The 25,952-nt window shown below is 50.2% G+C and overlaps 4 protein-coding genes across 8 annotated transcripts; 1 reads left to right on the top strand and 3 right to left on the bottom strand.

Annotated features, from left to right (window-relative positions):
• Nucleotides 1-656: 656 nt before the first annotated feature.
• Nucleotides 657-11,880, bottom strand: PLD2 (phospholipase D2). Of its 4 annotated transcripts, none has more exons than XM_036896060.2 (27): nucleotides 11,480-11,880; nucleotides 11,109-11,302; nucleotides 10,816-10,924; nucleotides 10,598-10,728; nucleotides 10,349-10,491; nucleotides 9,828-9,933; nucleotides 9,675-9,740; nucleotides 9,474-9,532; nucleotides 9,245-9,337; nucleotides 9,001-9,153; nucleotides 8,401-8,550; nucleotides 6,315-6,398; nucleotides 6,094-6,172; nucleotides 5,239-5,349; nucleotides 4,894-5,064; nucleotides 4,375-4,593; nucleotides 4,097-4,249; nucleotides 3,902-4,015; nucleotides 3,683-3,787; nucleotides 3,389-3,477; nucleotides 3,166-3,279; nucleotides 2,957-3,006; nucleotides 2,550-2,684; nucleotides 2,188-2,341; nucleotides 1,700-1,814; nucleotides 1,369-1,449; nucleotides 657-964 (listed from the first exon to the last, which is right to left on the bottom strand). In XM_036896060.2, the coding sequence occupies exons 3-27, from the start codon at nucleotides 10,922-10,924 to the stop codon at nucleotides 803-805; spliced, it is 2,946 nt and encodes a 981-aa protein (XP_036751955.2). In that variant the 5' UTR covers nucleotides 11,109-11,302; nucleotides 11,480-11,880; the 3' UTR covers nucleotides 657-802. The 4 variants fall into 4 exon arrangements, with proteins under 4 accessions (XP_036751955.2, XP_036751958.2, XP_036751956.2 ...); XM_036896063.2 differs by having other exon boundaries at nucleotides 4,097-4,215; nucleotides 4,375-4,501; nucleotides 11,480-11,634; XM_036896061.2 differs by lacking the exon at nucleotides 11,109-11,302.
• Nucleotides 11,881-15,061: 3,181 nt separating this feature from the next.
• On the bottom strand, nucleotides 15,062-17,076 carry PSMB6 (proteasome 20S subunit beta 6). 2 transcript variants are annotated; one of them, XM_036896067.2, is made up of 6 exons: nucleotides 16,917-17,076; nucleotides 16,427-16,494; nucleotides 15,999-16,130; nucleotides 15,754-15,883; nucleotides 15,403-15,547; nucleotides 15,062-15,279 (listed from the first exon to the last, which is right to left on the bottom strand). In XM_036896067.2, the coding sequence occupies exons 1-6, from the start codon at nucleotides 17,016-17,018 to the stop codon at nucleotides 15,137-15,139; spliced, it is 720 nt and encodes a 239-aa protein (XP_036751962.2). In that variant the 5' UTR covers nucleotides 17,019-17,076; the 3' UTR covers nucleotides 15,062-15,136. The 2 variants fall into 2 exon arrangements, with proteins under 2 accessions (XP_036751962.2, XP_057356961.1); XM_057500978.1 differs by having other exon boundaries at nucleotides 15,068-15,299.
• A 3,676-nt stretch (nucleotides 17,077-20,752) lies between these two features.
• Nucleotides 20,753-22,675, bottom strand: GLTPD2 (glycolipid transfer protein domain containing 2). Its single transcript, XM_036896162.2, has 4 exons — nucleotides 22,547-22,675; nucleotides 22,376-22,440; nucleotides 21,960-22,126; nucleotides 20,753-21,863 (listed from the first exon to the last, which is right to left on the bottom strand). Exons 1-4 carry the CDS (start codon nucleotides 22,650-22,652, stop codon nucleotides 21,326-21,328), a joined length of 876 nt encoding a protein of 291 aa, XP_036752057.2. The 5' UTR covers nucleotides 22,653-22,675; the 3' UTR covers nucleotides 20,753-21,325.
• Nucleotides 22,403-25,362, top strand: VMO1 (vitelline membrane outer layer 1 homolog). Its single transcript, XM_036896164.2, has 3 exons — nucleotides 22,403-24,495; nucleotides 24,627-24,742; nucleotides 24,986-25,362. The coding sequence occupies exons 1-3, from the start codon at nucleotides 24,310-24,312 to the stop codon at nucleotides 25,281-25,283; spliced, it is 600 nt and encodes a 199-aa protein (XP_036752059.1). The 5' UTR covers nucleotides 22,403-24,309; the 3' UTR covers nucleotides 25,284-25,362.
• The last annotated feature ends 590 nt before the right edge of the window (nucleotides 25,363-25,952 follow it).

Below are 25,952 nucleotides of genomic sequence, written 5' to 3'. Positions count from 1 at the left end.
ATACTTTCTTATCTGGGGGATATTCAAACATTCCAGGCCAAATTACTCCTGGGTTTTTAGTTTTAATTAATCTCACAGAAGAATGCTTGTATTACTTAAGAGAATTAATGTGACTCTGACTTTCCTTAATTGTTTAATACGGAGTTTTGGTAGGGGTCTTTTTCCAGAGGCCTTCACCCTACTGTCTAAACCCACAGTCCCTGTCTCAGGACCACCAAGGCCCAGAGAAGTGATGTGACCTGACAGGGCCACCTACGTAATAGGTGACAATCCAAGCTCAGTTCTTTCTGACTGAAACCTCTACCCTTAACTACTCCCCAAGGGGATTCACAAAGCCTCTCATTATGTTGTCCCTTGAAAGCAAGAGGCACCCTGCAGGCCCTTCTCTGGGTACCTCCCTGCTCTGGAGCTTTGGTCAGCTCCACTGTTCTCCGGATGTCCTGGTTTGTCTCTGGCCTTCCTTCTGCCCAGGCAGCCCTGTGTGAACACCTTCTCCTCCCAGCAACCAGGTGACTGAGCTCCTGAAGCCACAGACAAATAGGGTGGAGACACAGCAGCAGAAAGAAGCAGAGTGGAGAGAAAGTGAAGGGACCTGGTGTGTGCGCAGTGAGGGGTCTGACTGGACAGGCACTCAGCTCAGCTGAGGAAGAGGCAGACCTTTTCTATGCTTTTATTTATGAAATGCTTACTGAACTGATACAAAATTAGTGTCTGTTGGCAGGTTGGTGGAGGGAGTTAGTGTGCTACCCCTCCACACCTCCTGATGGCGGGAAGGTGCGGGGGGCTGAAGCCAGGAGTGGCTTCATCCTTCCCTCCACCTTGGCAGTAATGGGTGGGGAGAAGCCCTGGGGCAAGAGGGGGTTCCAGGGCAGCAGGAAGAATGGAGAGATGGAAGGCGCAGGTCAGAGCCTGCTCTTCTAGGAGTACAAGTGGCCCCAGGCATCCTGGCAGGAGTGTCGTTTCTCTGTAACAGAGGTTTGAGCTGGGCACCGTGGAGGATGAGCTTCCTGGGACCCTCTCCTGCCTCCCCGGCCCAGGGTTGGGAGTGTTCTTGTTGGCTGCTTCTCAAGAAAGGGTCCTCGGTGACTTCTCTCGTCCCCTTCAAGGCTGCCTGCCGTCCCCATGTCTCAAAGGGCACTGCCCTCAGTCCTCAGGGTTAGGGAGCAGGGAGGCAGGCTCAGTGGAGCCCAGTGGCTGGTGACCTCTAGCAGGCTGGAGCCGCAGCTACGTCCACACTTCTAGGGGCATCACACCCTCCTTGCTACCCAGGGGGGGCAGCAATGACTCATCCTCCAGGAACTTGAGGGGGAAGTGGACCAGGTGGCCCTGGATCTGGGTGAGCTCAGACTGGGCCAGAGGAGGGCTGACCATGGCGAGGGGTTCCACAGCCACGTATTCCCGGAGTGCCCGCAGGGAGCGCGTGGCATTGGATGGCAGACAGCGGAAGATCTGTGGTTGGGGGGCACAGAGGCCAATGAGACTTGGAGAGACTCTGGCAAAAGTCCAAGCCCAGCTGGGCTGGATGCCCCCACACCCCATACCATATTCCCCCATACTGACCCTGAGCCACTTAATCCTGTGATATGACCCCAGGCCCTCATCCCCCTTCTAAGAATGACTGTGTGGTGGGGCTTCTCTCCATCCGACCCCAAACAAGATAATCCATGAATTCCCTCTGCCAGCTCCCCTCAGTGCCCACCTGCTCATAAATATTGGCATTGCTCTCAGCTGTGTCTTGCCACAACTGGAAGAAGTCATCACAGACAGGGTCTCGGAGATCCAGGTCTGGCCGGGCACTTGCCCCAAGAATCACACTGCAGGAGAAAGGGGGCCCAACAGGGCCAGACTGAGATCCTTGGGGCACCCGAGTACCAGAAAGGTTACATTGTGCCTACTTAGGCAACTCAAAGGAGATGAAATGTTAAGCAGTGAAATACTGTAAATGAGTCCAATGGAATTTTGTATCTACTGTAGCAATTACTTTGATGCTTTAAAACACAGACCAAATGATTTAAAAAATATTTCTTATTTTTTTCGGTACTCCTACTTTGTGGGTACCCTAAACTGGATTAGTCTGCCTATTTGAATCCCAGTACTACCTCTAAGCAACCCTCACACCTGCTCAAAAGGCAGACCTCCCCTTTCCCACCTCTCTCCAACACCTTATAGCACCCCGCCCGGCTCTACCTGAAGCAATGCTTCCGCAAACTCAAGGCAAATCTGCCCGCCTGATAGGCCCCACCGTCCATGAGGGATGGTTCCATCTCTGTGTCCTCAATCAGCACAGCCAGCTCACTGTCCCGCTTCCCCAGCAAGCTCCGGTCATTGATGTTCGCGGAGCCTGGGGTGGGTGCAAGACGCAGGGTGTCTGCCTGAGCCCACGGGGCCTCCCCACCCATCACCCCTACTGGACCACCAACCTGTGAGCAACAGACCTTCTTTGGCCTCCAGCTGCACTCTCCATCACCCCCTCTGCCCCACTACCCCTGGCAGGGTCCTGCTCCACCTCTCCCCACCCTCCTCTCCCGGGGTCCAGATCCCACACTGACCAATGATGACTGTCCGGTCATCTGCAATGAGCATCTTGCTGTGAATATAGATGAGCTCTGAGACTGGATGCCCGGCCAGCTCTCCGTGCGTGCGAAGCCCACAGATGGACATATAGTCCTGCCACGCTGTCCCCACTGTGAGTAAGAGAATGGGGGTAGGAGGGAGGGAGGTGAGAGGTGCCCTCCCTATGTAGATGGAGCCCTATCCTGTCCTCCTCTCTTCAGAAGCTTGCAGAAACCAGTCTATCTCCTTCTCCCTGCAGTGAAAGACCATCTGTGGTCTCAGGGCAGTGGCCGCAGAAACATTCAAGAATGATAACCTCCTTCCCTCCACCTCCGGGTACCCAGCTCTCCAATCTCCCCCTCTCCAGGCTCCAGGGCTTGAGTCCCCAGTCCCCAGCACTCACTGGCTGCTTTGAGGCGATGTAGGATTGAATATTCCCCACGGCACAGGGTCCTGGGGGAAAAGAATGGGTGAGGGAGGTACAGGTTGGGTGGTGGCTCTCAGGAGAGAGATAACCTCAAAAGTCCAGCAGGAAGGGGTTAGGACAGAGTCAGGATGACGGCGTGGGTGGGATGGGGTCCTGGAGAGGCCGAGTCTGGCTGGGCGGCTCACCTGTAAGTGAAGTGCAGAATGGCCTGGATGGCGTTACCGCCACCTGTGGAGATGTCGCCCTCAAAACCTGGGAGCAGGGGCAAAAGCACATAGACTCGGAAGCACTGCCCCTGTCTGGGTAAGAGGATGGAGTCAGGAGCATGACCTGTTCCCAAAGCCCCACCCCTCTGGTTGGGCTTAAAGCACGCCCCCCAGACCCCACCCTTCTGCCTCTCCACCTTACTTGTGGGCCTTCAGGATTCTGTCCACAATCTCATCACCCACTTTGTTCAGAACTGTACGCCCATCTGAGCAGCTAATGAAGAACTGATTCTGGGGCAGGGACCAAAGACAGACGTCAGCAGCTGGGCCCCTACCCTCAGCTCCCAGCCACCATCCCCACCCCCAGGCTCCAGGCCCTGGCCCCAGGCTTCTGCAATTTTCCAGGTCCAGGTACACCAGCCCTCAGTGATTGATCCTAAGTCTCTCTCCTGGGATGTCCCCTCCATTCTCTGCCCTGCCCTCACCCCAGGCAGACCTCAATGTAGAGGAAGTGCTGGCTCTCCCTGATGGTGTGCAGGTAGGCATTGAGGATGGAGTTCTCCAAGGTCCCTGCTGACCAGCGGTCCACTGACCGCAAGACCTGGGGGGACGGCAATATGACGTGGTTCCTGGCCCTCTCAAGTCAAGGACAGTAGTGGGAGCACTGGACTGAAGGGAGGGAGAGGTGCAGGAAGGCTGAAGCCAGGGGCCTCACCTGCACAGTGGCGCACTGCCCCCCTGGGAGCACGAAAGGCAGCTGGTTTGCAGTACTGATGGACTTGGGCAGCAGGAAGGGGTACGTGGGAGTTTTGTATTTAGCCTTGGTAGTCTGAGGGGGAAGGATGGCAGAGTCAGTGGGAGGTGGCAAGCTGCCCCTGGCCCCTCCCAACCTCCAGGAGGGAGTGAGCACCTTGGTGAAGTTCCAGCGCTGGATGAAGTGCCGGGCAAGGTCTCGGGCAGGTAGGCCATGGACGACCACCCCAATGTCCCGCCATGGCATCCGGGGTGTGGTCTCCCTGTCGATGAAATCTGGGGAGAGGTCAGGGATAGTCTCCTGGGGACACTTGAGGCACAGAGGAGAAGGAGGCGATTACAGCAAAAGTGGCATTATCCTCAACCCGCTCATCTCAGCCCTGAGTTCTGCCCCTGCTCCCAGCTCTCCAGGGTTTTGGAAGAAGGGACACTCACCCTCAAATGGCCGGTCCAATTGCACCCAGTCCTTAGTGATAAGATTGCTGTAGTCCTTGCCCAGCCAGAAGAGTTGGTTGTGAGAGAGGTCTGGGGTGTCTGGAGAGTCTGAGAATGGGGCGGGGGGCTGTAGGGGGAACACACCCAAGCCAGGGGCAAGGAGAGGTCATGAGGGCCATACAGAGCCAGGGCCAAAGAGAAGATAGGAACACTGAAAGACTGTGAAACAGAGAGACACGGAGAGACAGAGAGTAAGAATGGAACAGAAGAGTTTAATTCCCTGGCCCTCCCCTTCAGCAGCATTTGATATCTCTAGAGGAAAGGGGGTGCATAGTGGGAATGGGGAAGGGACTGGGTCATAGTATCTTCAAAGTGCATTCTTGGGGTCCCAGAAAGGCAGAGAAACTCTGAGTGGGGGCAGCACTTGGAATGCCTGGCAGGGAGTAGCTGGGAGCTAGAAGGGGTATGGATTTAGGTTAGCTCAGTTTGGGGGAGCTCAGGAAGGCATTGAGGGGTTACCTGTGGGGCAGGTGATTTGGGGGAGTCCCCCAGGTCAGTCAGTCGGTAGTGCAGGTCATCCCAGCGTCCATAGGCAAGGTCCAGCCCCCCCAAGAAGGCCACTACTTGGTCCACCACCAGGAGCTTCTCATGATGGGCCCACAACGTCACCTGGTCTGGGTGGCGCATCACCTGAAGCAGATATGGAGGAGTTCATGAGGGTGGGCTTACGTGAGAGAAGACAGAGCTGGTGCTGGGAGTCTAGAAAAATAGAAGGATGGGACATTCCAGGAAAGCAAGGGCTAGGGGATGGGAAACGGTGCTGAAAAGTGCTGTAGCATGGGATGGGTCTCAGCCCAGAGTCACCTTTATGTTGGGGTGCAGCAGCATCAGGGCCCTCTTGCTGTAGCCACTGTTGATGCCCAAGGCCAACTCCACTTCCTTGAACAGCAGTATAGACACACGCACACCCTCCTCCTGGTGGTGAGGGAGGGAATAAGATCCTAATGCCTCTCAGAATGGCCACGTTCTACCCTCGCAACCTTTCCCCACGCTCAGGATTCCTGTATGTCCCTCTACCCAGCCTGCAGATCCTGGATGCTCTGCCCCTGACACCCTGCTCAGATGCTTGCAGCAAACTTAGTGGTGGGTGAGCACTCATCCATCCACACACCTGCCCACCTATCGTTATCTATCCATCCACCTTCCCAACCATTTGCTCGTCTCCTGTCTACCACCTATCATTCATCCATCTGCCCACCCGCCCGCCTATTGATTTGCCTTTCCAACCTTGCAACCTTCCATCCATCTCCCTTTCCATCATCTACCCACCCACCCACCTTCCATCACCCATGTCTTTCCTCCCATCCATTAACATCTGTGGATGTCCCTAACACAGCAGACACTGTGCCTTGTACTGGAATTAGTGATATCAGCTAGTCCAGCGAGATAGACGTGTATGTCCCAGGGAACACAATAAGTATAATGGGTACTGGGAGAGAAGGCTATACCAGGTAGAGGAAGAGCACAAAGAGGGAGGTCTCACTTCTCCCTAGGGAAGAGGAAGAGGTGATGTTTGCCAGACAATGAGCCAGGATGGGTATGTTTCCTCCCCCTGCAGCCTCAGATTCCCTACCTTCCCCATGCTGCAGTCCCTTCTAACCCACCTCCACACAGAGGCAATCCCCACCACCTCGCCTCCAGCCTGACCACTCTCCTCACCGCCTTCTTTTTGAGCATAAGGTCCAGTCTCCAGTCATCTGAATGGGCTGGACGCTTCAGGTAAATCTCAGGACTCAACCTGGAATTCAGGGCAGGGGTGAGGGGCAAGCTAAGCCCTAGATGACCAGTCACTCCTCCCCTTCTGCTCCCTCCTCTGACCCATAAACTGATCTGCCCCAGGCCCTATCCTGTCCCTTCTGCCTGGCTTTGCCCCCACTTACCACCAGTCTGTGATGAAAATCTCCTCTTGAGCTCTCAGGATGGCATCTGCCACAGCAGCAAAGTAACCTGCCCCATTCACAAACCTGGGGGGAGGCCAAGCCAAGGAAGTCAGGGAACTCAGAAGCCAGAAAGTTCTGGAGAGTGAAGACCGGAGGACAGTCATGGGTCAGAGGTGACAGCAGGATCAAAGATCGAGAGTGACCAGAGCGGTCAGATGGTATCAGATACAACAAAGGGGGATACATTTGCCAGTAGTAGCTAAATAAAAATGAAAGTTACAAAAGATACAATAAACTAAAGAAAATGACTAAAGATTAGGAGGAATAATACATGAAATATAAAGAGAGTTTCAACAAATCAATAAGAAAAGGCTGTATAAACCAACTGCAAAATGAGCAGTGAATGAAAACTGACAGTTCACAAAGGAGATTAAAATGGTCAGTCACAGGAAAAGATGTTCAGTTTCACCAGTAAACAAGGAAATTGATATTAAGATGAAATAACATTTCTAAAATTTCACTACACTGGCAAAAATTAAAACCACCGGTAACAGTATTAGCATGTGGGGATGTAAGTATGGTCTATGACTGTGGGAACATATGTTGGACACAGCCTTTTTAGAGGACAATTTGGCAGTATCTATCAGAATATTAAATGCACATATTCCTTAATACCATTAATGCACACAGTAATTCTATGTTTAGGAATACATCCTATTAAATGGTTAGGCAAAGACTGTGTTCACTGCAGCATCACTCATAAGAATGAAAAATGAGAAATAACCTAACTGCCTAATATCTGACATATGTATTATGTGAAAAAATAAGTCATAGAAGAGAGTGCATGATCTCATGTGCATTAAAATAAAAAGTAACACATATGCACAAGCATATGAAAATACGCAGGAAAAGGTCTGGGAGGAGAAACATTGAACTATTGCCAGGGTTATTTCTTGGGGGAGGAATGGGATTGCTGGGGGAGGGAATAGGGAAGAAGGAAGGACTAGGGGTAAAGAGTTGTGCAATGAATGGATACGTTAACTTTTTATTTCATATGTTTCCATATTGTCTGACTTGTTAATAACTAACAGTCCACTATGATGGTTAAGGGCAGGGTCTTGACCCAGATTGCCTGAATTTGAATCCTAGTTTACAAGGTATGCAACCTGGAGCAAGTTCCTTAATTTCTTACCTCAGTTTTCCCATCTGCAAAATATAGGTAACAACCGTACCTGTCTCATACTGCCTCATAGGTCTACTGTGAGGATTCAGTGAGTTAATACAAGCAAAATACTTGGCACAGTCCCTGGCACATAGTAAGTACTATATAAATATTAGCTACTATTAGTTCTTATGTTGAAAAATAAATCTCAGTACCACCACCAGGGAAAAAATTCCTTCCACAACTCCCCTCTGCCTATGATAAAGCTCAACTGTCTCAGTTCAGCTTGTGGAGCGCTGATCAGGCCCTGCCGGCTCCCAGGCTCTTCTCTGGTTGCTCCTCCTCAGGCTGTAACAACAGTCTGTCCTTGTGGTTCCTAAATATACCAGGCTGTTCCCAGTTTCTCTGCATGGACTGTCCTTCTCCATTTCCTTGCAAAGGCTTTCTGGAAGCCAGACCTGACATCCCCACGCTGGGGAAGATGCTCCTCCTCGATACTCTCTGTCTACTACCAGCATGGCAAGCTCCCACTGTTTTGTGAGTGAATCACCTACTGGACTGACTGTATCTTATTCCCACCACTGGACCTGGCACATCAGAGGTGCTTAGAAAATGTTTATTAAATGAATCAATACATCAGAGAGATTGGAAGAGATCATAGAGTACAGAGAGGGTCAGTGTGGTAAAACAGGCTTAAAAAGGTCCCTGACCAGAGATTACCAAGTTTAGGGGTCAGAAAGATCAGAGGGTATTCAGAGATCAGCATGGTTAAAGAGGTCAGGTGATCAGGGAGATTCGGGAAGTCAAAGAGGAGGGTTATTGAGGTCAGAGGGGTCAGAGGAGATAAAAGAGGATCAAGGACTCAGAGAATACCAAGGGGCAAGAAGGTCACAGACAAGCTCAGAAGGGACGTCAGTGTCTCACCACTGGGCCAACGTCCCAGGCCGGGGTGGAGCATAGCTGTCATGCCGGTGCAGCTGTACGAAGTCTCTGCCCGGGCCCTGGGCCAGCTCAGTGATCTCCTGGCCCCACCACCGAGCTTGCCGGTAGCTGCTGCACTTGAGAATCAGGGACCTGGACAGGAACAATGGGAGCACAGTCCTTACCTTCTATACCTCTGGTCTTAACCAGCAACTTCCCTTCTTTAGCTACCATCTCTTTCCGCCTTCTGCCTTTAGTCCCTAATTCATGACCCCACAGGGCAGGGCATACATCTGTCTTATTCACAGTTGGATTCTTGGCACCAGGTATTGTAGGGGGCACTCAGGACTGTTGAGTGAACAAATGAACAAATGAAGTGCCTTTTCTTTTACATTGAGAGTCCCTCCCCCAAGCTTATGCTCAATGCCCTTTCCCTGGGCTCAGACTGTAAGAGCAGTCCCAAGCATCTGGCTAGACCAGTTCCCTGAGGGGTGGAAATGCCTTCCTTTCCTACAAAGTCCATGGTCACTTCCACTCAACTCCCCTCAGGGCCTTGGCTGGCTCTTCACTTCTCAGGTGCCTGCTCACACCAAGAGGCCTTACCTGTGGGAAGTGTCGATCCGGACCCCATACTGTGCCTCTGTGCTCCTTTTCCCCACCTGTACTTCAAAGCCAGGGTCGAAGAGCTGAACAAATGAGATGACGCCGGTCTCAAGGCACATGTACAGCAGGAAGGAGTCCTTCACCACCAGCCACCTGGAATGAAAGGGCTCCATCCATTCCTCCTGCCCTTGGGATCTCCTTCCTCACCCCCACCCATGCCCAGCTGCTCCATGCCAGGCCTCACCTCTTGGACCAGCGATAACACACTTGGTCTCGGCCACAGCAGGTAAGGCCAGGAACTCGGTGGCCACCTGAGCGCTTCCGGATCACCCCCTCCCTGTGGGGAAAGTCAGGAAGAGATGCCAGATGGGGAATCCAGACCCCCTGCCCACCTTGCACTGCCTTCCCCATTCTCAGGCAGGGAGAGATCCAGATGTTTGTAGATGGCTGGGTGAGGGCTTTCAGACACTCACAGTCCTTTGGAGCCAAGGTCTGGGATAAAGGAGAGCTGACTGACTTCCAGGAACTCTGTCTGCAGAGGAAGACAAAGACTCAGAGGAGAGACTCTGGCTTTCAGCTCCTCAGGCTCTACTGGACCTGGTCTTCTGCCCCTTGGGGATCTGATTATACTGTTCCACATAAAAAGACCCAGGCATCCAGCCCCTAGACCTCACCATAGCATGGTAGTTGCGGTAGAAAGACATGGTCAGGAGGCAGTTGAGGTAATTCTCCAGGTATTTCTAAGTAGGGGTGAGAGACAGAGACAGATGGGACCAGAACTATTTGCACACCAAATGCCTGCCCAAGGACCTGTTTCCTGGTCGCACCTGTTTGCTGGATGCATGTCTGGTGGAGCCCTCAGGACCTGTTCGGGGTAGAGAGGGCATCTCTCTATTAGCTGCCTCTTGGGCTGGAGGGTAGGCAATAGCAAACCTGTGGAAGGGATGGGGTGAAGGTCAAGGAAGGGCTGGGAGGCTGAAGCACTGGAAATCGGGCTTTGGAGGAGGAGAGGAGTCCTAGAAACTGGCAGCAGCAAGGCGCCTATTCTCCCTGAAAATGGAGACAAGAAAAGGCTGCCAAAGGCATTTTGGGCATCCAGCCCAGCGGAGACACGGCACAGAACCATGGACAGGAAGAGCCCAGTGGGGAAGGTTTCCTGGTAACCGGGGTCAGGGAAGGGGGCTCAGTGGCCAGAATGGGGGGAAGTACCTGGAGGAGGAAAAGCTGTGGCCCCGGGGGTGGGACAGGCACCCACCCAAAGGAGTGATGGGGCTGGGCAATGGCAGCACAGGCTGCCCCAGGGTGTGGGGCACCTGCCCTTCAGAGGAAGCAGTCTGGTCCCCCTCACCGAGCCAGAGGGAGCAGACTCATCAAGACTTTGTGTCTCAGGAGGTCCCGATGCAGCTCTTGGAAATGACGGAACTTCTTCTTGGTTGTCCAGGTAAAGTTGCCATGAGTCAAGCGGACAGAATACAGAGTGCAGGTTCCCACCTGGGGGTGTGAGGAACTGAATGGATGTCCCATGGTTGGGTTGCATACAGCCCCTCCTACCTTGGCCAGCCCTCCCTTTACCCCCTCCCGGTGCCAGCCCAGCCACCTTGGATCCACTGGTGTATCTCTCAGTGCCCACCACCTGGGCTGTGACAGGAACCCCAGGGGCAAACACCAAGGGGTGCATTTTCAGAGGCTGAAGGTCATAGACGGCCAGAAAGGGGTGCATCCGATCAGCTAAGAGGAAAGAAAGTGGGAATGTGGTCCCTTGGAGGTCTCAACCCCCTCATGCTCCTCTCCCAGAGGACCATCCTCCGTGTGTACCTGGGTCCTCTCCCTCCTTGAGAGTGTCCACCTCATCAGGCTCCATCTGTAACTGGCTGGAGTCCAGATCGCCCCCAGACGGGAAAAGGCTTTCAGGGGTTGCCATCATCTTAGAAATATAGAGAGGTCTCAAGGAGGTGATCTGCCCTGCAGAACCCTGTCCCCCATCCCACCTCCAGGGTCCTCTGCCTCCCACAGGTTCCCCTCTTCCCCCATCTGCCTGGCTTCTTCTGACTCCCAACCTCTCCCTGATGACGACCCCGTCGGTCTGCAACGCCCCCCCCTCAACCCACCGTTATCCTCTACCCCCCTTCGGTCCTTCATCCACAAGCCCGCAGCCCCGCCTCCCGTCCCGTAACCAGGGCGCAGAGGAACACCCGGCCAGGCTTGGATGGCCCCAAACTGAGGCAGAGCAGAAGACGGGAAGGGGCCCCGGGGCGGTCGCCGGGGGTCCGGAGCCTCCGGGGCTCAAGCCTCGCCAGGCCAGCTGGGAGAGAGGGTCCGGGCGGGATAGAGGAAGTTCCGCGCTCCCCGCCCGGGAGGAAAACCCCGAAATCTCAGCGCGCAGCTGAGTCAGGAGGCCCCGCAGCCCGGGCCCAAGCCCGACCCCACCCGGCTTCCCGGGCCCGGGAGCTCCGCGGTGCCCCCTCCCCGGCCGCCTCACCCGAGCCGCCCGAGCAGGCGCCAGCGCGGGTTCGCGAGCAGAGCGAGAGGAGCGGAGCCGGAGCGGAGCCCACACCCCAGCAAGCCGGGGCGGGGCCGGGCCGCGGGGCCTGCCTTCGGGGGCGGGACGGCCCCCGGCCTCTCCTCCGCAGGATTCTCGTCAGTCCTGTCCCGCCCCCGCGGCCCGCCCCGCCGCCCTGCGCGCGGCTCTTGGCCGGGGGCCGCTCTCTGCGCTGCGGGACGCGCGGCCTGCTCCGTGCGTCCGGCTGACGCTGTCAGCCAGTCTGTCGTCGGTCCCGCGCCGTCTGAGTGCGCCCTGCAGCCGCCGCGTGGGCGCTGTACCCTGCGCACTTTCCACCGCTCCCCGCGGGACCCCCGCCTTTTCCGGCCTCCGGCACTGCCTGGGCTCCTGAAGAGACTCGCCTCCGCTGCGGGGACGCTCCGGTACCCCTTTCCTCGGCCAGCTGCGAACCACATCAGGCTTGGCCTCTGGCCAGCAATTGTAGACGGAAAGAATGATAAAAGGCTGGAGGAATGGTGGCTACAAATTCATTGATGGACGCCAAGCTTGCATTATTTCATCCATTCACTATTGCGCCCTTAGTCCAATAGTGAACAGGACAGTCGCGGAACCTGCTCTCCTGGAGCTTACGGGGACGCAGGAAAACTTTCAGGTTCTAAAAGACAAATATTCCCATTTTTCTTTTAAAGCAGATTTCTTAATCTCTTTTGATGGACATTTGTATTGTTTCTAGCTTTTGTCTATTAATAAAGCTCCTATAAACATTCCTGTGTATGTCTTTGAGTGGATATAAGTTTTTATTTCTCTTGGGTAAAGAGCTCAGAGTATAGTTGCCGGGTCATATAATAAGTGTATGGTAACTTTATAAGAAACTGCCAAACTTTTCCAAATCCTTTATTAAATAAAACCATTTATCTGATATATATCAGATACATACTGCAAATACTTCCTCCCAGAATGTGGCTTTTTTTTTTTTAATGTGGCTTTGAAGAGCAGAAGTTTTTAATTTTGATTAATTTCTGGTACATAAACTATTAACAATAGAAATGAATAAAGTGTAAAATGGTGCAACCGCCTTGGCAAACAGTTCCTCATACTGTTAAGCATAGTTACCATATGGCCCAGGAATTCCACACCTAGGTATATACCCAAGAGAATTTAAAACATTAGTCCACACAAAAACTACAAAAATATCCATAATAGTGTTATCCAAACAGTAAAAAGATAGGAACAACCCAATGACTATCAACCGATGACTATCAACAATTATGTGGTGTATCCCTATAATGGAATATTATTATTCAGCCATAAAAAGGAATGATGTGCTGATAGATGCTACAACGTGGATGAACCTTGAACCCATTATGCTAAGTGAAAGAAGCCAGACACAAAGGACCACATTTGTATGACTCCATTTTGATGAAATGTCCTGAATAGGAAAATCTATAGAGTCAGAAAGTAGACTAATAGTTACCAGTAGCTGGAGAGAAAGAGGACAAGGGAGTGACTGCAAATAGGTAGAGTTTCTTTTGAGGGCAATTAAAATGTCATAAAATTAATTGTTGTGGTTACACAGCTTTGTAAATACAGTAAAAACCACTGGATTGTACTTTAAAAGGGTGAATTTTATGGTATGTGAATTATATCTCAATAAAGCTGTTATTACAAAAGTACATACTGTTAATACATGCAACATGAGTAAATTTCAAAACAATTCTGCTGAAAGAACCCAGACTCAGAAGAGTAATACTACATGATTCCATTTATATCAAGCTCCGAAACAGGCAAAACCAACCTATAGTGATGAAATTCAGATCAATAGTTGCCTGTGGCAAGAGATTGACTGTAAAAGGACACACAAGGGAACTTAGTGACAGAAATGTCCTATATCTTGATTGGGGTGGTAGACAAAAAGTAAACAAGTAAGCCTAATACAAGACAGTGATAAGAGCTGCTATGAAGAAAATTAAATAGGGTAATGTGAGAGCAAGATGGAGGCAGGTGGTATTTCTTAAATTTCAGGTGGTCAAGAAAGGCCTTTCTGATGAGGTGACATTTGAGCTGAGACCTGGATGATGAGTAGCCATGTGAAAATTGCAAAATGCGTCAGTGTAGGTTCTGTTTTTAACAAATGTACCACTGGTGCAGGATATTGGCAGCAGGGGAGGCTATCCGTATGTAGGGGTAGAGGGTAGATGGGAAATGTCTGTATCACCTGCTCAATTGTTGTGAACCTGAAACTGCTCTGAAAATAGTTTATTTTAAAAAAAGAGAATCAGGGAAGAGCAGTCCCAAGCTGAAAAAACAAATGTAAGTGTAACCCCACTGAGGTTCTAGGAAACAAAAAATGCCAGTGACCAATGTCAAGATTGAGGGAACCTGTTGGGTCTTCTAGGCCATGCTAAAGAGCTACAATATTATTCTATATGGAATGTTAAGACACTAAGTACCTTTAAGCAGGAAAACTACATGATTTAACTTACATTTAGAGATCACTTTGGTTGCTACCTGGGGAGTCTGTAGAAGGGCAAGTGTGGAAGCAGCAGCCATATAGGAGGTTGGTGCCATCCTCCAGGCAAGAGACAATGGTGGCCTGGATTAAGACAGTGGTGTGGTGATGGGGAGAATACTTCTAGACACACTTGTGAGCAGTTTTTAGGACTTACTGTCAGACTGAATGTGGAGTGCAAGAGAAGAATCAGCATTGCCTTGAAGCAGGGAGGACCAAGAGAACAGGTTTTGCAGAAAAATCAAAAGTCCTCTATTGGTTGAGTTTGAGGTACATGTGTGCGGTCAGAGAACCTTCTCTGCTCTTCTTCACTTAATCTAGGACCTCCCTGCCTCCTTAGGAGCCCTCTCTTATCTCCTCCAAAACCTCAACGGCAGGATTATATTCTAGGGCAGTTTTCAAATGTGGTTCCTCCAGTTCCCTGAACTATGGAATAGAGAAAAGAAGAGTGAGGCCAAGACTGAGAATATCGATCACTGCTAATGAGCACCACTGAGCTCCTGTAGGTCCCTGGCTTGAATGAGGACAGCCATGGAGGGACGAGAGTCCACTCTCAGACTCCCATCCAAGGGACCGACGACTGACTGACCCTCACACACTCCCTTCAGGATTGGAAGCTTCCAGACCTGGCTTGCAGCACTTCCAGGGGCTGCCCTCTCTCACCCAATATTCACCTTAGGTTCACCTTTCTCTCAAAAGTGAAGGAAGTCATCACATTACTGCTCCTGACAGGATGAGGTGAGTTGAGTGTGGAGAGAGGGGACCATGAGTCTGGGTTGGAGATCCGGAGTCCTTCTGGCCTTGAGCTAGTAGCTACCCATGTCATTTGTTGGTTGCTTCCACATCAATCACACTATGGTGTCTTAAGGACTTGGATATAGTAGAGGAAAGGAAGTGTGGGAGAAAGTGGTCTAGAGAAAGAGATTTGAAAACCACCTTTGCAAAAGCTCCTCACCAACTCCTTTGGAACTTAGGGCAATGGTTTGTACAAACAGGAGTTGGCCAGACAAGTTAAGGCTTGGGATCAAGAAAACAACCCCAAAGCACCCAGATTTTCTTTAACAAACTGTTTATTGAATTTTGCATTGGTACAGGGTATCTCTTATTGTATTCTAGAATCCAAGGACTCAGGGAGGTGGTAAAGTGGCAGTGGTGAATTTGGGGATCTGGTCTCCCAAAAGTACCTGCCGCTCTACCCCTGATTCTGCAATGGCTGCCAGACGGATCACCCCTCCACTGGAGCCATCCCGCTCCATGGCCAAAGCGAGAGCTGTAGATAAAAGAAGAGAGTTGATGAGAGTCAGGTACTGGGGTCACTGTAAGGAATAAGGAACATTGGTCTTGCCTGGGTAAGGGGGTTGAAGCTCACAGGCCCCAAAGCCCAAGTTCTCACCATTGGCAGTGAATTGCAGACACTCTTCCTTGGTCATGCCTTCTCGATAGGTGGCATCAACATAGCCATAGATATAGGAACTCCCAGAGCCCCCAATGGCAAAAGACTGCCTTACCATCATACCCCCCATGGGCACTGAGTACACCTGCCAGATGGAGGGAGGAAAAGAGTTATCAGCTGTACCCTCCCCGCAACACATGCACATTCACCCGTTCACTGAGGGATTGGTCTGAGAAGAGTTAAAAGTAAGAACAAGTGAGTTAGAGAACAAGAGAAATAGTAAATGGCTGGGTGGGGAGAGGATCAAAAGCACGGCTCCAGTGCTCTGGAGGTGGGGTGGTGGTGTCTGACCTGCCCTCCTTCTTGGGGGTCCCAGCCCGCAATGATGATTCCTGCCATCAGGTCTTCCCGGTATCGGTAACACATCTCCTTAAAAAGGCTGGCTGCTGTGTGCACCAGTGGAGGCTCATTTAGCTCAATGCTAGAGGGTAAGGGGAGTGATAGAGAAGGCAGTGTCAGGACCTGGAAGTCACACCATTTAGCTCCTCAGGTCCCAACTTCCTTCAGATATTTGCTCCTCCCCTGCCCACAAGCACCTGTGGAAACCAAGCTGGTAAGTGACAGCATCAGCTACTGCCTGGGTATCAGCTGCTGAGCCTGAGCGGCAGCAGAAAATATGGTCATGAATAGGAGTTAACTTGTCAGTCACTCGATTGGCGATGTAGGACCTGCAGGATGGCAAAACAGTGAGGGAAGGACCCCTCTGTTCACCAACCTCCACCCCATTACTATCCACTCCCTCAGCTGCTTCAAACTGAAGCAGGCTGGAGAACAGACTTTGCAAGAATTTCACCAAAGGGTGAGGGAAACTTGGTAGAAGCAGAAATTGGAACAAATCCTTATCTCCAAGGAGGGGAGAAACCTCCCTTCCCACAGCTGTCTGTGGAGGGTAAGGACAGGCTGGCAGGCAAGGAAAGAAGGGAAAGATGGGAAGACCTTTCACATATATCTGCCCTGGGCTCACCCAGTGGTTGTTCTGGAGTCAGCCCCCAGGACCACGCCCCCATCAAACTGTACGGCCATGATAGTGGTCTGGGAAAAAGAAAAAAGTGTTAAGTCTGGGCCTCTCCACATTCTCCGGCATACAAACCTCAATGATCCCTCTACCCAATCTCTAGAGTACGAAAGTCATGCACCACTGACCCATAATCAAATCTCACAGGGGCCTCAACACCCCGCACAACACCAGAATTGCAATCCTCAACCCCCAAAGGCCCATCCCAGCCTTAAACTCTCGTCCCGAGAGACTCCAGAATTCCACACTTCAGCCTACCTTCCCCCTCCCACCCCTAAAAACCACACCCTCCAGCATCCTCAGAACACCTCTTCCCCTGCCCTGAGCACATCACAGACTACCTCTCTCCTCCCCCCACAATTCTCCCAACCCTCTCAGGCTTTATCCTTCCATCGCAACACGCATGTACACATCTCCTGAACTCCGAGCCCCTCCTCACCCCTGTGGAGACTTCCTGGTTTTCCCAGTCGGGGGTTATGGCCTCCGGCCCCCAGGCTGGTAGTGGTCCCGCTCCCCGGGCAGCTACTAAGGTGGCCGCCATCTTCCTCCTCTAGTGCTGCCGCGAAGCAACTGTCGTAAAGCGCTCTGTCACTCGCTCTAGTCGTGCTCTGAGGCCTTCTGGGGGTGAAGCTATGCCGCGGATGACGGCAGAAGGGAAAGGAAATAATGTGGGGAAGGTTCTTTTGCGACAGTGAGCGCTTGATGGCAACGTGGCCTGCGAACACAAAACTCAAAATCAGTTTTCACGGACTGTGGTTCTTATCGGACTGTGCAAGAATAATGTAGTTGAACCCAGTTGCAGTTCAGAGAGACTTCAAGATAGGCCCGAGAGTCTCTGACTTAGTATGACCCACACTATAGTTTCATTTCCCTTAGGTATATTCCTAGGAGTCTATAGTGGGAGTGAAATTGCTGGGTCATACAGTAACTTGTTCATCATTTTGAGGAACTGGCAGTTGTTTTACACAGCAGCTGTCCCATTTCACATTCCTACCAGCTATGTATGGAAAATTCCAATTTCTCCACATCCTCATTAATTGTCATTGTGAATTTTTTATTTTAGCAATCCTGGTGGGTGGGAACTGCTCTCTTAGGTTTTTTGCATTTTCCTAATGATTAGTGATGTTGAGCATATTTTTATGTGCTAAATGACTATTTGTGTACCTTCTTTGGAAAAATGTCTTATCAAGTCTTTGACCATTTTTAAATTGAGCTGTCTTTTTACTGTTGTGTTGTAAGAATCTTTTTTATAATCTAGATACTAGACCTTTGTCAGATATATGATTTGCAAATATATTCTCCCATTCTATAGATTGTCTTTTCACCTCCTTCATTTCTGTCTTTTGAAGCACAAAAAGTTTAAATTTTAATGAAGTACGGTTTCTTTTCGTTTGGTTGCTTTTGATTTTGATGTCATATCCAAGACTCTGTTGCCTAATCCAGGCCTAAAGATTTACCTCTGTTTTCTTCCTAGAGTTTTATAGTTTCAGTTCTTATATTTTTAGGTCTATGATCTATTTCGAGTTTGTTTTTGCATATGATATGAAGTAGGGTCCCCAATTCATTTCCTGTGGATATACAGTTGTTCCAGCACCATTTTTTGAAACGAGTATTCTTTCCTTTTTGAATGGTCTTGGCTGCTCTTGTTGAAAATCAGTTGACCATGGTATATAATCCTTTTCATATGTGGTTTGCTAGTATTTTGTTGACAATTTTATGCATCTCTAGTCATACAATATATTAGTCTGTAGTGTTTTTTTTCCCCTTCTTGTGATATCTTTGGTAATAGATTAATGCCGACCCATAGAATGAGTAGGGAAGTGTTCCCTCTTCTATTTCTGTAAGAGTTTGTGGAGGACTGGTACTAATTTTTCTTTAAATGTTTGGTAGATTTCATCAGTGAAAACATTTGGTTCTGTGCTTTCCTTTGTGGGATTCTTTTTTTATTACTAACTTGATCTCTTTATTTGTTATAGGTCTAGCCATCTTTTCTATTTTCTCTTGAGTCATTTTTGGTAGTTTTTTTTTTTTAGGAATTTGTGTCATTTAGGTTATCTAATTTGTTGGCCTACAATTGTGTATAGTATTCTCTTAGAATCCTTTTTATTTCTAGAAGATTCATAGTAAGGTCCCTGCTTCCATTCTTGATTTTAGTTAATTTGAGTCTTTTTCTCTTTTTTTCTTGGTCAGTCTAGTAAAAAATTTGTGAATTTTGTTGATCTTTACCAAGAGCCAATTTTTAGTTTAATTGATTCTAATTTCTATTTCATTTATGTCCTCTCTGATTATTATTTCTTTCCTTCTACTGTCTTTAGGTTTAGTTTGCTCTCCTTTTTCTAGTTTCTTAAGGTGGAAGGTTAGGCTATTGATTTAGGATCTGTCTTCATTTTTTCTATAGACATCTACAGCTACAAATTTTCCTCTGAACAATGCTTATGCTGCCTCTCTAAGTTTTGGTATGTTTTGTTTTCCTTTCCACTAATTTCAAAATGTTTTCCCTGAGATTTCCGCTTTGACCCATTGGTTGTTTAGGAATGTGTTGTTTAATTTCCACATATTTGTACATTTCCCAAATTCCCTTCTGTTATTGATTTCTAATTTCATTCCATTTTAGTTGGAGAATATTTTGTGATTTTAACCTTTTAAAATTTATTTAGACTTTTTCGATGGCATAACATATGATCTATCATGGAGAATGTCACATATACACTTGAGAAGAATGTGTATTTTGTTGTTATTGTGTGGGGCGGTCCTCCTCTGAATCTGCCATACTCTTTCTACATAATGCAGCTGAAGCTGATTTTTTAATTGCAAATATGATCTGGATAATCCTTTTCTTAAAATTAATTCTCGAGATAAAGTCTTATCTCTGAACATAGTTTACAGGGTCCTTCATGAATTTACTCCTGCCCACCTGATCAGAACTACATCTGTTTACTATTTAAATTTTTATTGTAATAACAAAAATAACATAAAATTTAGCATTTTAACTATTTTTGGTGTGCAATGCAGTAGCATTAAGTACATTTACATTGTTGTTTAACCTCCTGTTTTTGACATTCTTAGCTCCCCTCATCTGAACTATTTTTAGTGCTCATACATTTTATTCAGCAAAAACCTGTTCAATGTCTACAAGGTGCCAGGTACTGTTTTGAAGCACTGGAGGTACAAGCAGGGAACAAAACAGAAATTCCTATACCCATGAAGCTTACATCTATTGGTGGGGGGAACAACAAGCCAACAAAGAAATACAATATACATTATGTTAGATAGTGAATCATAGTAAGAAGAAAAACAAAGCAGGGAAGGGAGATGGGAAGGGTGTCTTTGTGTGTGTTGAAATTTTATAGAAAGAATAATTAGGGAAGGTCTCACTGAGGAGACATTTGAATAAAGACAAGAAGGAGGTAAAGAAAGAAGTCATTCATTTATTTGGGAAAAAAACATTTGGGACAGAGGGAAGAGCAAGTGCAAGGGTCCTGAGGTAGGATCATGACTGACATATTTAATGAACACTGAGGAAGTAAATTTGGCTAGTATAGAGTCAGATCACATAGGGCCTTTATAAAGCTTTTAATTATTCTCAACTGAAAATATGATCCAGAAAATTTCCTGCTTAAGTTAAAAAAAAAAAGTTTTGAGCAAGGAAGTGACATGATATCATCTACATTCTAAAGGATCACTTTGGCTGCTCTATTGAAAATATGCTATAGGAAGGCCAAATGTGGGAGAGACAATTAAGAGACTATTACAATATTCCAGATGATGGGTAAAGTTGACTTGACAAGGGTGGTAGTGGAGATAGTGGGAAGTGGTCAGGTTCTGACAGATTAGATGTGTGTATGATGAAAGAGAAACAGAAGAGTCAGGAACAGTACAAGGTTTTTGGCTTAAGGACGTGGGAGAATGAAGTTGTCATTTACTGAGGTAGCAAAGACTATGAAGGGAGTCTTTGGGAGGAGAGGGTATTAGAAACTCAGTTTTAGACATATTATGTTTGCTATGCTTGCTGAAATCCAAGAGATGTTGAATAAAGGAGGTGTATATCTAGGTTTTTGGAGTCCAGTTGGAAAGCGGGTTGGCGTTATAATTTGGGAGTTATCAATGTATGACATGGTCAAGCTCTTTCATGTTCACTATTGTTGTGGGAGTACCCAAAGAAGTTATTTAATAAACATATATTATTGAGCTGAGCACCTGCTTGGTAGGCGGCATGCTGCACGGGTTTAAGGCTCGGATAGTTGACAATAAAGTGTGCCATTTATTCAAAGACAGGGAACATAAGCAGAGGTGCAGTTCCGGGAGAGGTGATTGGATCAGTGTTGGACCTGTTGTATTTGTGGTGTCTGTGGAGGTGTCCAGGAGAGTTGGCTTTATGGGGGCTGAAGCTCAGGAGCCAGGTCTGGGCTAGAGACTTGGCATTTGATTGGCAAATGAAGCCAGGAGCGGTTGAGATAGGCCAGGAGAAGCGTGAGTCTCTCGGCTGCCGGGGAACAGGGATGACACATCTCACATCCATTTTTTTTCTATTTCCTTTAAGCTCCTCCCGTCATCACACGAACACCCGAAATCCAGGGCTACAGAATACTTTTTTTTTTTTTTTTTTTTTACAGAATACTTTTTATTTCCCCACAGCTCCTCCCTTCTTCCCCCGTCTTCGGATAGTGGGAGGGCCTCAAAAACCCACCCGCTAGGGGCGGGGCTGCAAGGAAAATGACGTACGAAGAGGCGGGGTATCGAGCTGCACCCACCCCAGCCGCGGGTGGCCCTTCCTAGGGGGCGCCCCTGGGCTGAACTGATCCCGCCTCAGAGCGCTCCAGTCCTCGCGGGTCGCGGCGGCCGCTGGCTTCAAGCTAGTTGGAGCAGGCCGCGCTCGGCCAACACGCTCTGGGTACGGTTGTAGACATCCTCTAGCGTGTCTGCGGCCCGGGCCAGCGCGGCCCGCGCCTCTGCCTCCCTGACTCCCGGACATGCCAGCTCGAGCAGTCGGCCGCGACCGGGGAAGGCGAGGAAGGCGAGGCGGGCAGCCTGACGGATGAGCCAGGGGTGGTGCGGGGCCAGGACGGTGCTATAAGCGTCGCTGCACTGCACGCCGGCGTCCGGGCCTCCGAGCATTCCGGTGGCCACCCGGTGGAGGCAGAGCTGGGACCAGCGTAGCGCACGGTGCAGCAAGAGCATTGTTCGTGAGCCCGACGACCTGGCCGAGTGTGCAGGGGCGATCCCGGGCCGCTCCAGCAGTCCCGCCCGCCGCTCCCACGCCGCCATGGCCGCCAGCGACCTGTAGTGCGCCGCATCCGGGCCGCGCACCCGAGCCTCGAGGGCTGTCACTTTGGTGAAGGCCTCGCTTGTGGCGAAGGCGAAGATGGAGCCGAAGGGAGTTAGGAACCTGTGTGTTTTGTGGTGGGAAGAGTGGGAAGGTTTGAGAGGGCGTTGGAGCCCCACAAAGAGGTGGGGACTGGATTGGGGGTGGGAGACCACTCACTTGACTAGCTCCCTCCATCCTGCCAGGTACTGCGACAACTCCACATCCCCTTCGGGGTTCATACTGTCACGGAACGACCTCATCATGCGGCCCAGTAAACCCTGGGGGCCCAGACACTGAGGCTTTTCCAGCTCCGAAGCCTTCAGGGGTCCCGACTGTTGCCGGACCTGGAGGGCAGATATGAGGGGAAGGGGACGGGAGCAGAACCCCTAGCCTGCTGGGTCGCCTTCGCCAAGCAGCCCAGCCAGGCTCTGAAGAAATTCCTAAGGTCTAGCTGGTGTCTCTCCTGCTTTACTTTCAGCTTCTGGCGGGAGAGGGGAGACAAGGACGACCCTCCTTTCACCAGATCCTCAGCTTGGTTCCACTTCTCTGTCCCACCTGGAGCTCCCAGTCCCAGCCCTGTCCCAAGTTTGTACCTGAAAAAGCGGCGGTCCCTCGGGAGTGCAGGACTGTGACCCATATTGGCAGCCGGAGAGGGCGCCTGCGGAGAGGCGAGGCAGTGGTGAGGGCTTGAGGAGAGAGCTTAGGTCCCGAGGGCCTGGCTTCCTGGGTTTCTCCCAGAGCAGGTGAGGGAAGGGGCCACCCACCAAGGCTCCGAACACAGAGATAAAGCAGCAGCAGCACGAAGATAATGAAAGGAATTGCATGGCGGAACCAGGGCCTCAGCACCTGGGGAGGTGGCAAGACCCCCATGGCTGCTGCTGGGACCACCAGCCCCTCACCGGCCCCCAGCCAGTCCTGTCCTTCCGCCTCCAGAAGGGGAGAGAAGCCCGTGGTGCCCTGAGGTGTAAAGGATTAATGATTAACCTATAAGGCCCCTTCCCCTGTGCCCTTTGCCCCAGAGGGCAGCATCCCAGAGGTGAGGGACCTGATGAAGAGGATTTGAGGGATTTGGTAGTAATGACGCATTTCTACATTTCCCTTCTCTGAAGGGCCCAGGTTGTAGTAAGAGGAAGCCTGGGTATTGAGAAGAGTCGGGGGTCAGAACCAGTTTCCTCACTGGGCAATGGTGTGGCCCTAAATTAACTCTGGGCTTCAGTTCCCTACACTATAAATTGAGGATAAGAGACACGTTGAAAACCTCATGTGAGGATTAAATGATAATGTATATACAAACACTGTAAATGGAAAAGCTTACTACAATTGCTCCATTAATCTTACCTATTAAGTTCAAGCATGGGGCACCTGATCCAGGGAACACCCACATCTAAATTCTCTATCCTATGTGCAGGGGACTTTGTCTTGATCTGCATGCATGACCTCTTGGTTATATACTTTAGGCTTTATCTTTTACATTTTTGTGCTTTAGTTTTTTAAACTCCAGATTGGCTCCTCAGTTATTCGTCAGACCAGTATTTACTTCCGCATGCTAGACCTTGTACTGGGCGTCAAAAGTGCCTTCACAGAGCTCAAGGTCCATTGGCAAATTTATCTATCATCTGTCTCCCCTACTGAAATGTGAACTTTGATGAAGACGGGGGCCTTATTTTTCTTGGTTGCTGCTCTACTTACAGCACTTAGACTATTGCCTGGGCCAAAATACGTCACTGTTAAAAAATTATATATTGAATAAACAAATACTTGTGAAGGGCAGACAAAATCGGAGGCAGTGCCCCCTGTGACAAATTTGAGCCAGTTTTCTTTTTTGCAAATTAGGAGTCCACCTGGTGGTCATAGCGGGAAAAACATACAGGGGAAGTGAGAAGCAATGCAAGCTGCAACATCTCTGGTTCTCAGTACCCTGTTCACAAATTTAGAATTGATCCTGTCTCTATGTATATTTTCTTCTGGGGTGGATGGGTATCCCAGGTTCTCAAGGAGTCACAGTCCCAATCGCTAAGAAGACCCTTACTAGTTGCCACAGTTTATGGATTTGCCCTCTTTCTCTGATGCTCCCTCACATCCTGGAGGTCCCCGGGTTTGCTCACGACCAATCCTGTCCGGTGGGATTCCAGAGCTATCACTTTCATCTCCAGACTTAGGCTCCCAATTTCCCAGTGTTGGAATGTTTCCCAGCTTGCTGACTGTGATTTTGGGGTAATTCCCATCTCCTAAAATAGTAGTGAGGATTAAATAAAGCACACCTGCAAAACGCTAACCACAATTCAGTGGCCTATAGTGAGCGTCCAGTAAAGAGATGGTTATTTCAGCTCCTTGGCTCTGGCTGCCCCTCCTCCTCTGGCGCTGCGAGCCTGTCTCGCAGAGCAGAGAATCAAGGCTGCAGGGTTCAGGGCGGGGATTAGTTTCCGGTGTCACTTAATCTGGGCGACTCTTCCGTAATTGGAGCCCTCCTAGGGGTCAAGGTGGTATAAACGTGCGGGAGGAGCCCCAGGCTCACAGAGGCTGCGAGATGAAGCAGAGTGCAGGAGACAAGTTGCTGTTTCTGCTGTGGGCGACGTGCTGCCGACGTGCCCTAGCAAATGGTCCGAGCGGCTATACGTCGGTCATCGAGGTGACCAACGGGGGCCCTTGGGGCGACTGGGCCTGGCCCGAGATGTGTCCTGATGGATTCTTCGCCAGCGGGTTCTCCATCAAGGTGGGGGCCCAGGCCTAAGTATCAGAGGGGACAGAGGGACTGAACGTTCACTATAGGCCACGAGTGGGACCCTAGAGTAGAGGGGAGCAGTCTTTTGACTCATCCTCATCCCTCATCTCCTTGACGCCCAGCTGGAGCCCCCCCAAGGCATTCCTGGAGACGACACCGCTCTGAACGGGATCCGGCTGCACTGCGCTCGCGGGAATGCAGAGCGCAACACGCACGTGGTGGAGTCCCAGTCTGGCAGGTGAGGAGCAGGGGCTAAGGATCCCTTAGGCTGGCAGTACGCCCCCTCTCTGTTTCACACACACCCTCCCGGCAGGCACATTCCTCCAGAGCTGGGGTGCAGCTTAGACCTGGAGAATAGGTGGAAGACTAGACTGAACCCACCCGGGTCATTGCAGCACCTGGCTGGGAAGGCCCTCAGGCTGAGACGGGCTGGAGGTGGGTAGAGGGCATCCGCCGAACCAACATGTCTCTTAACTCGAAGGTGGGGTGCATGGAGTGAGCCGCAGTGGTGTCCCGGCGGCGGCTTCCTCGTTGCTTTCTCACTTCGCGTGGAGGTACCCACGACGCCTGGGGACAACACGGCTGCGAACAACGTGCTCTTCCGCTGCTCAGACAGCACGGAGCTGGAGGGGCCTGGCCTGGCCTGGGGAGATTTTGGAGACTGGAGTGAGCCGTGCCCTAAAGGCATGTGCGGCTTGCAGACCAAGATCGAGCGGCCTAGGGGCCTCCGCGATGACACCGCGCTTAACGACGTGCGCTTTTTCTGCTGCCGCAGTTAACGTTAACGCTGCCACGGCCCTCTCCCCGGTCCAGAGGGTACTTCCCGTCCTCCTGCTATTAAAGCATCTCTGTCTTGGCTTTGGTCTCGCTTGTTTTAGGGGTGAGATACTGCGTCTCCCTGTCTTCCTCCCAACCTAGAATTGGGTCAGGTCCAAGTTAGGGTTTGGTCTCAAAGGTTCCATGGCAGGCTACAGACCCATAGTCCAGGAAAGAGCACTGAAACACAATTTTGCACATAAGTTAAGGACATCCCTGGCTTTCTGAGGGTGTCTGTAGACACATCGCACCAATATAGCACAAGTTGTTTCCTTTCTGAACCACCGGTGACCTCAGATTAAGAAAACTTCTACCGCATTTGGTGACAATGCTATGATGCATTAAGTCTTCATATTCTGTAAGAGGCGAATGTGTCTTTTCAATAGTTTCTTTTTCTTTCCCCCTACAAAACTCACTGGCTTTTTTGTATACAGATTCCCATTTAGGATCTTTGTCCTTGTCCTTTAGGCTCCTTTGTCCTTTGTTTAGATCCCCAGCTATCTAGAAGGTTAGCCCATCCGCCAGATATCAGCTCCAATTTCACTGAGACTTTTTTTACTTTATAAAGTCCGTCCATCAGTCAATACCTATCCCGTACCGGCGTGTTTTTAAAAAGTGCTTATGGCAAGTTG

This window comes from Manis pentadactyla, chromosome 4 (genome assembly GCF_030020395.1).
Source record: "Manis pentadactyla isolate mManPen7 chromosome 4, mManPen7.hap1, whole genome shotgun sequence".
NCBI lineage: Eukaryota > Metazoa > Chordata > Mammalia > Pholidota > Manidae > Manis > Manis pentadactyla.
Note: the sequence above shows the minus strand (reverse complement) of the source record. Positions and strands in the feature narration are given on the sequence as shown.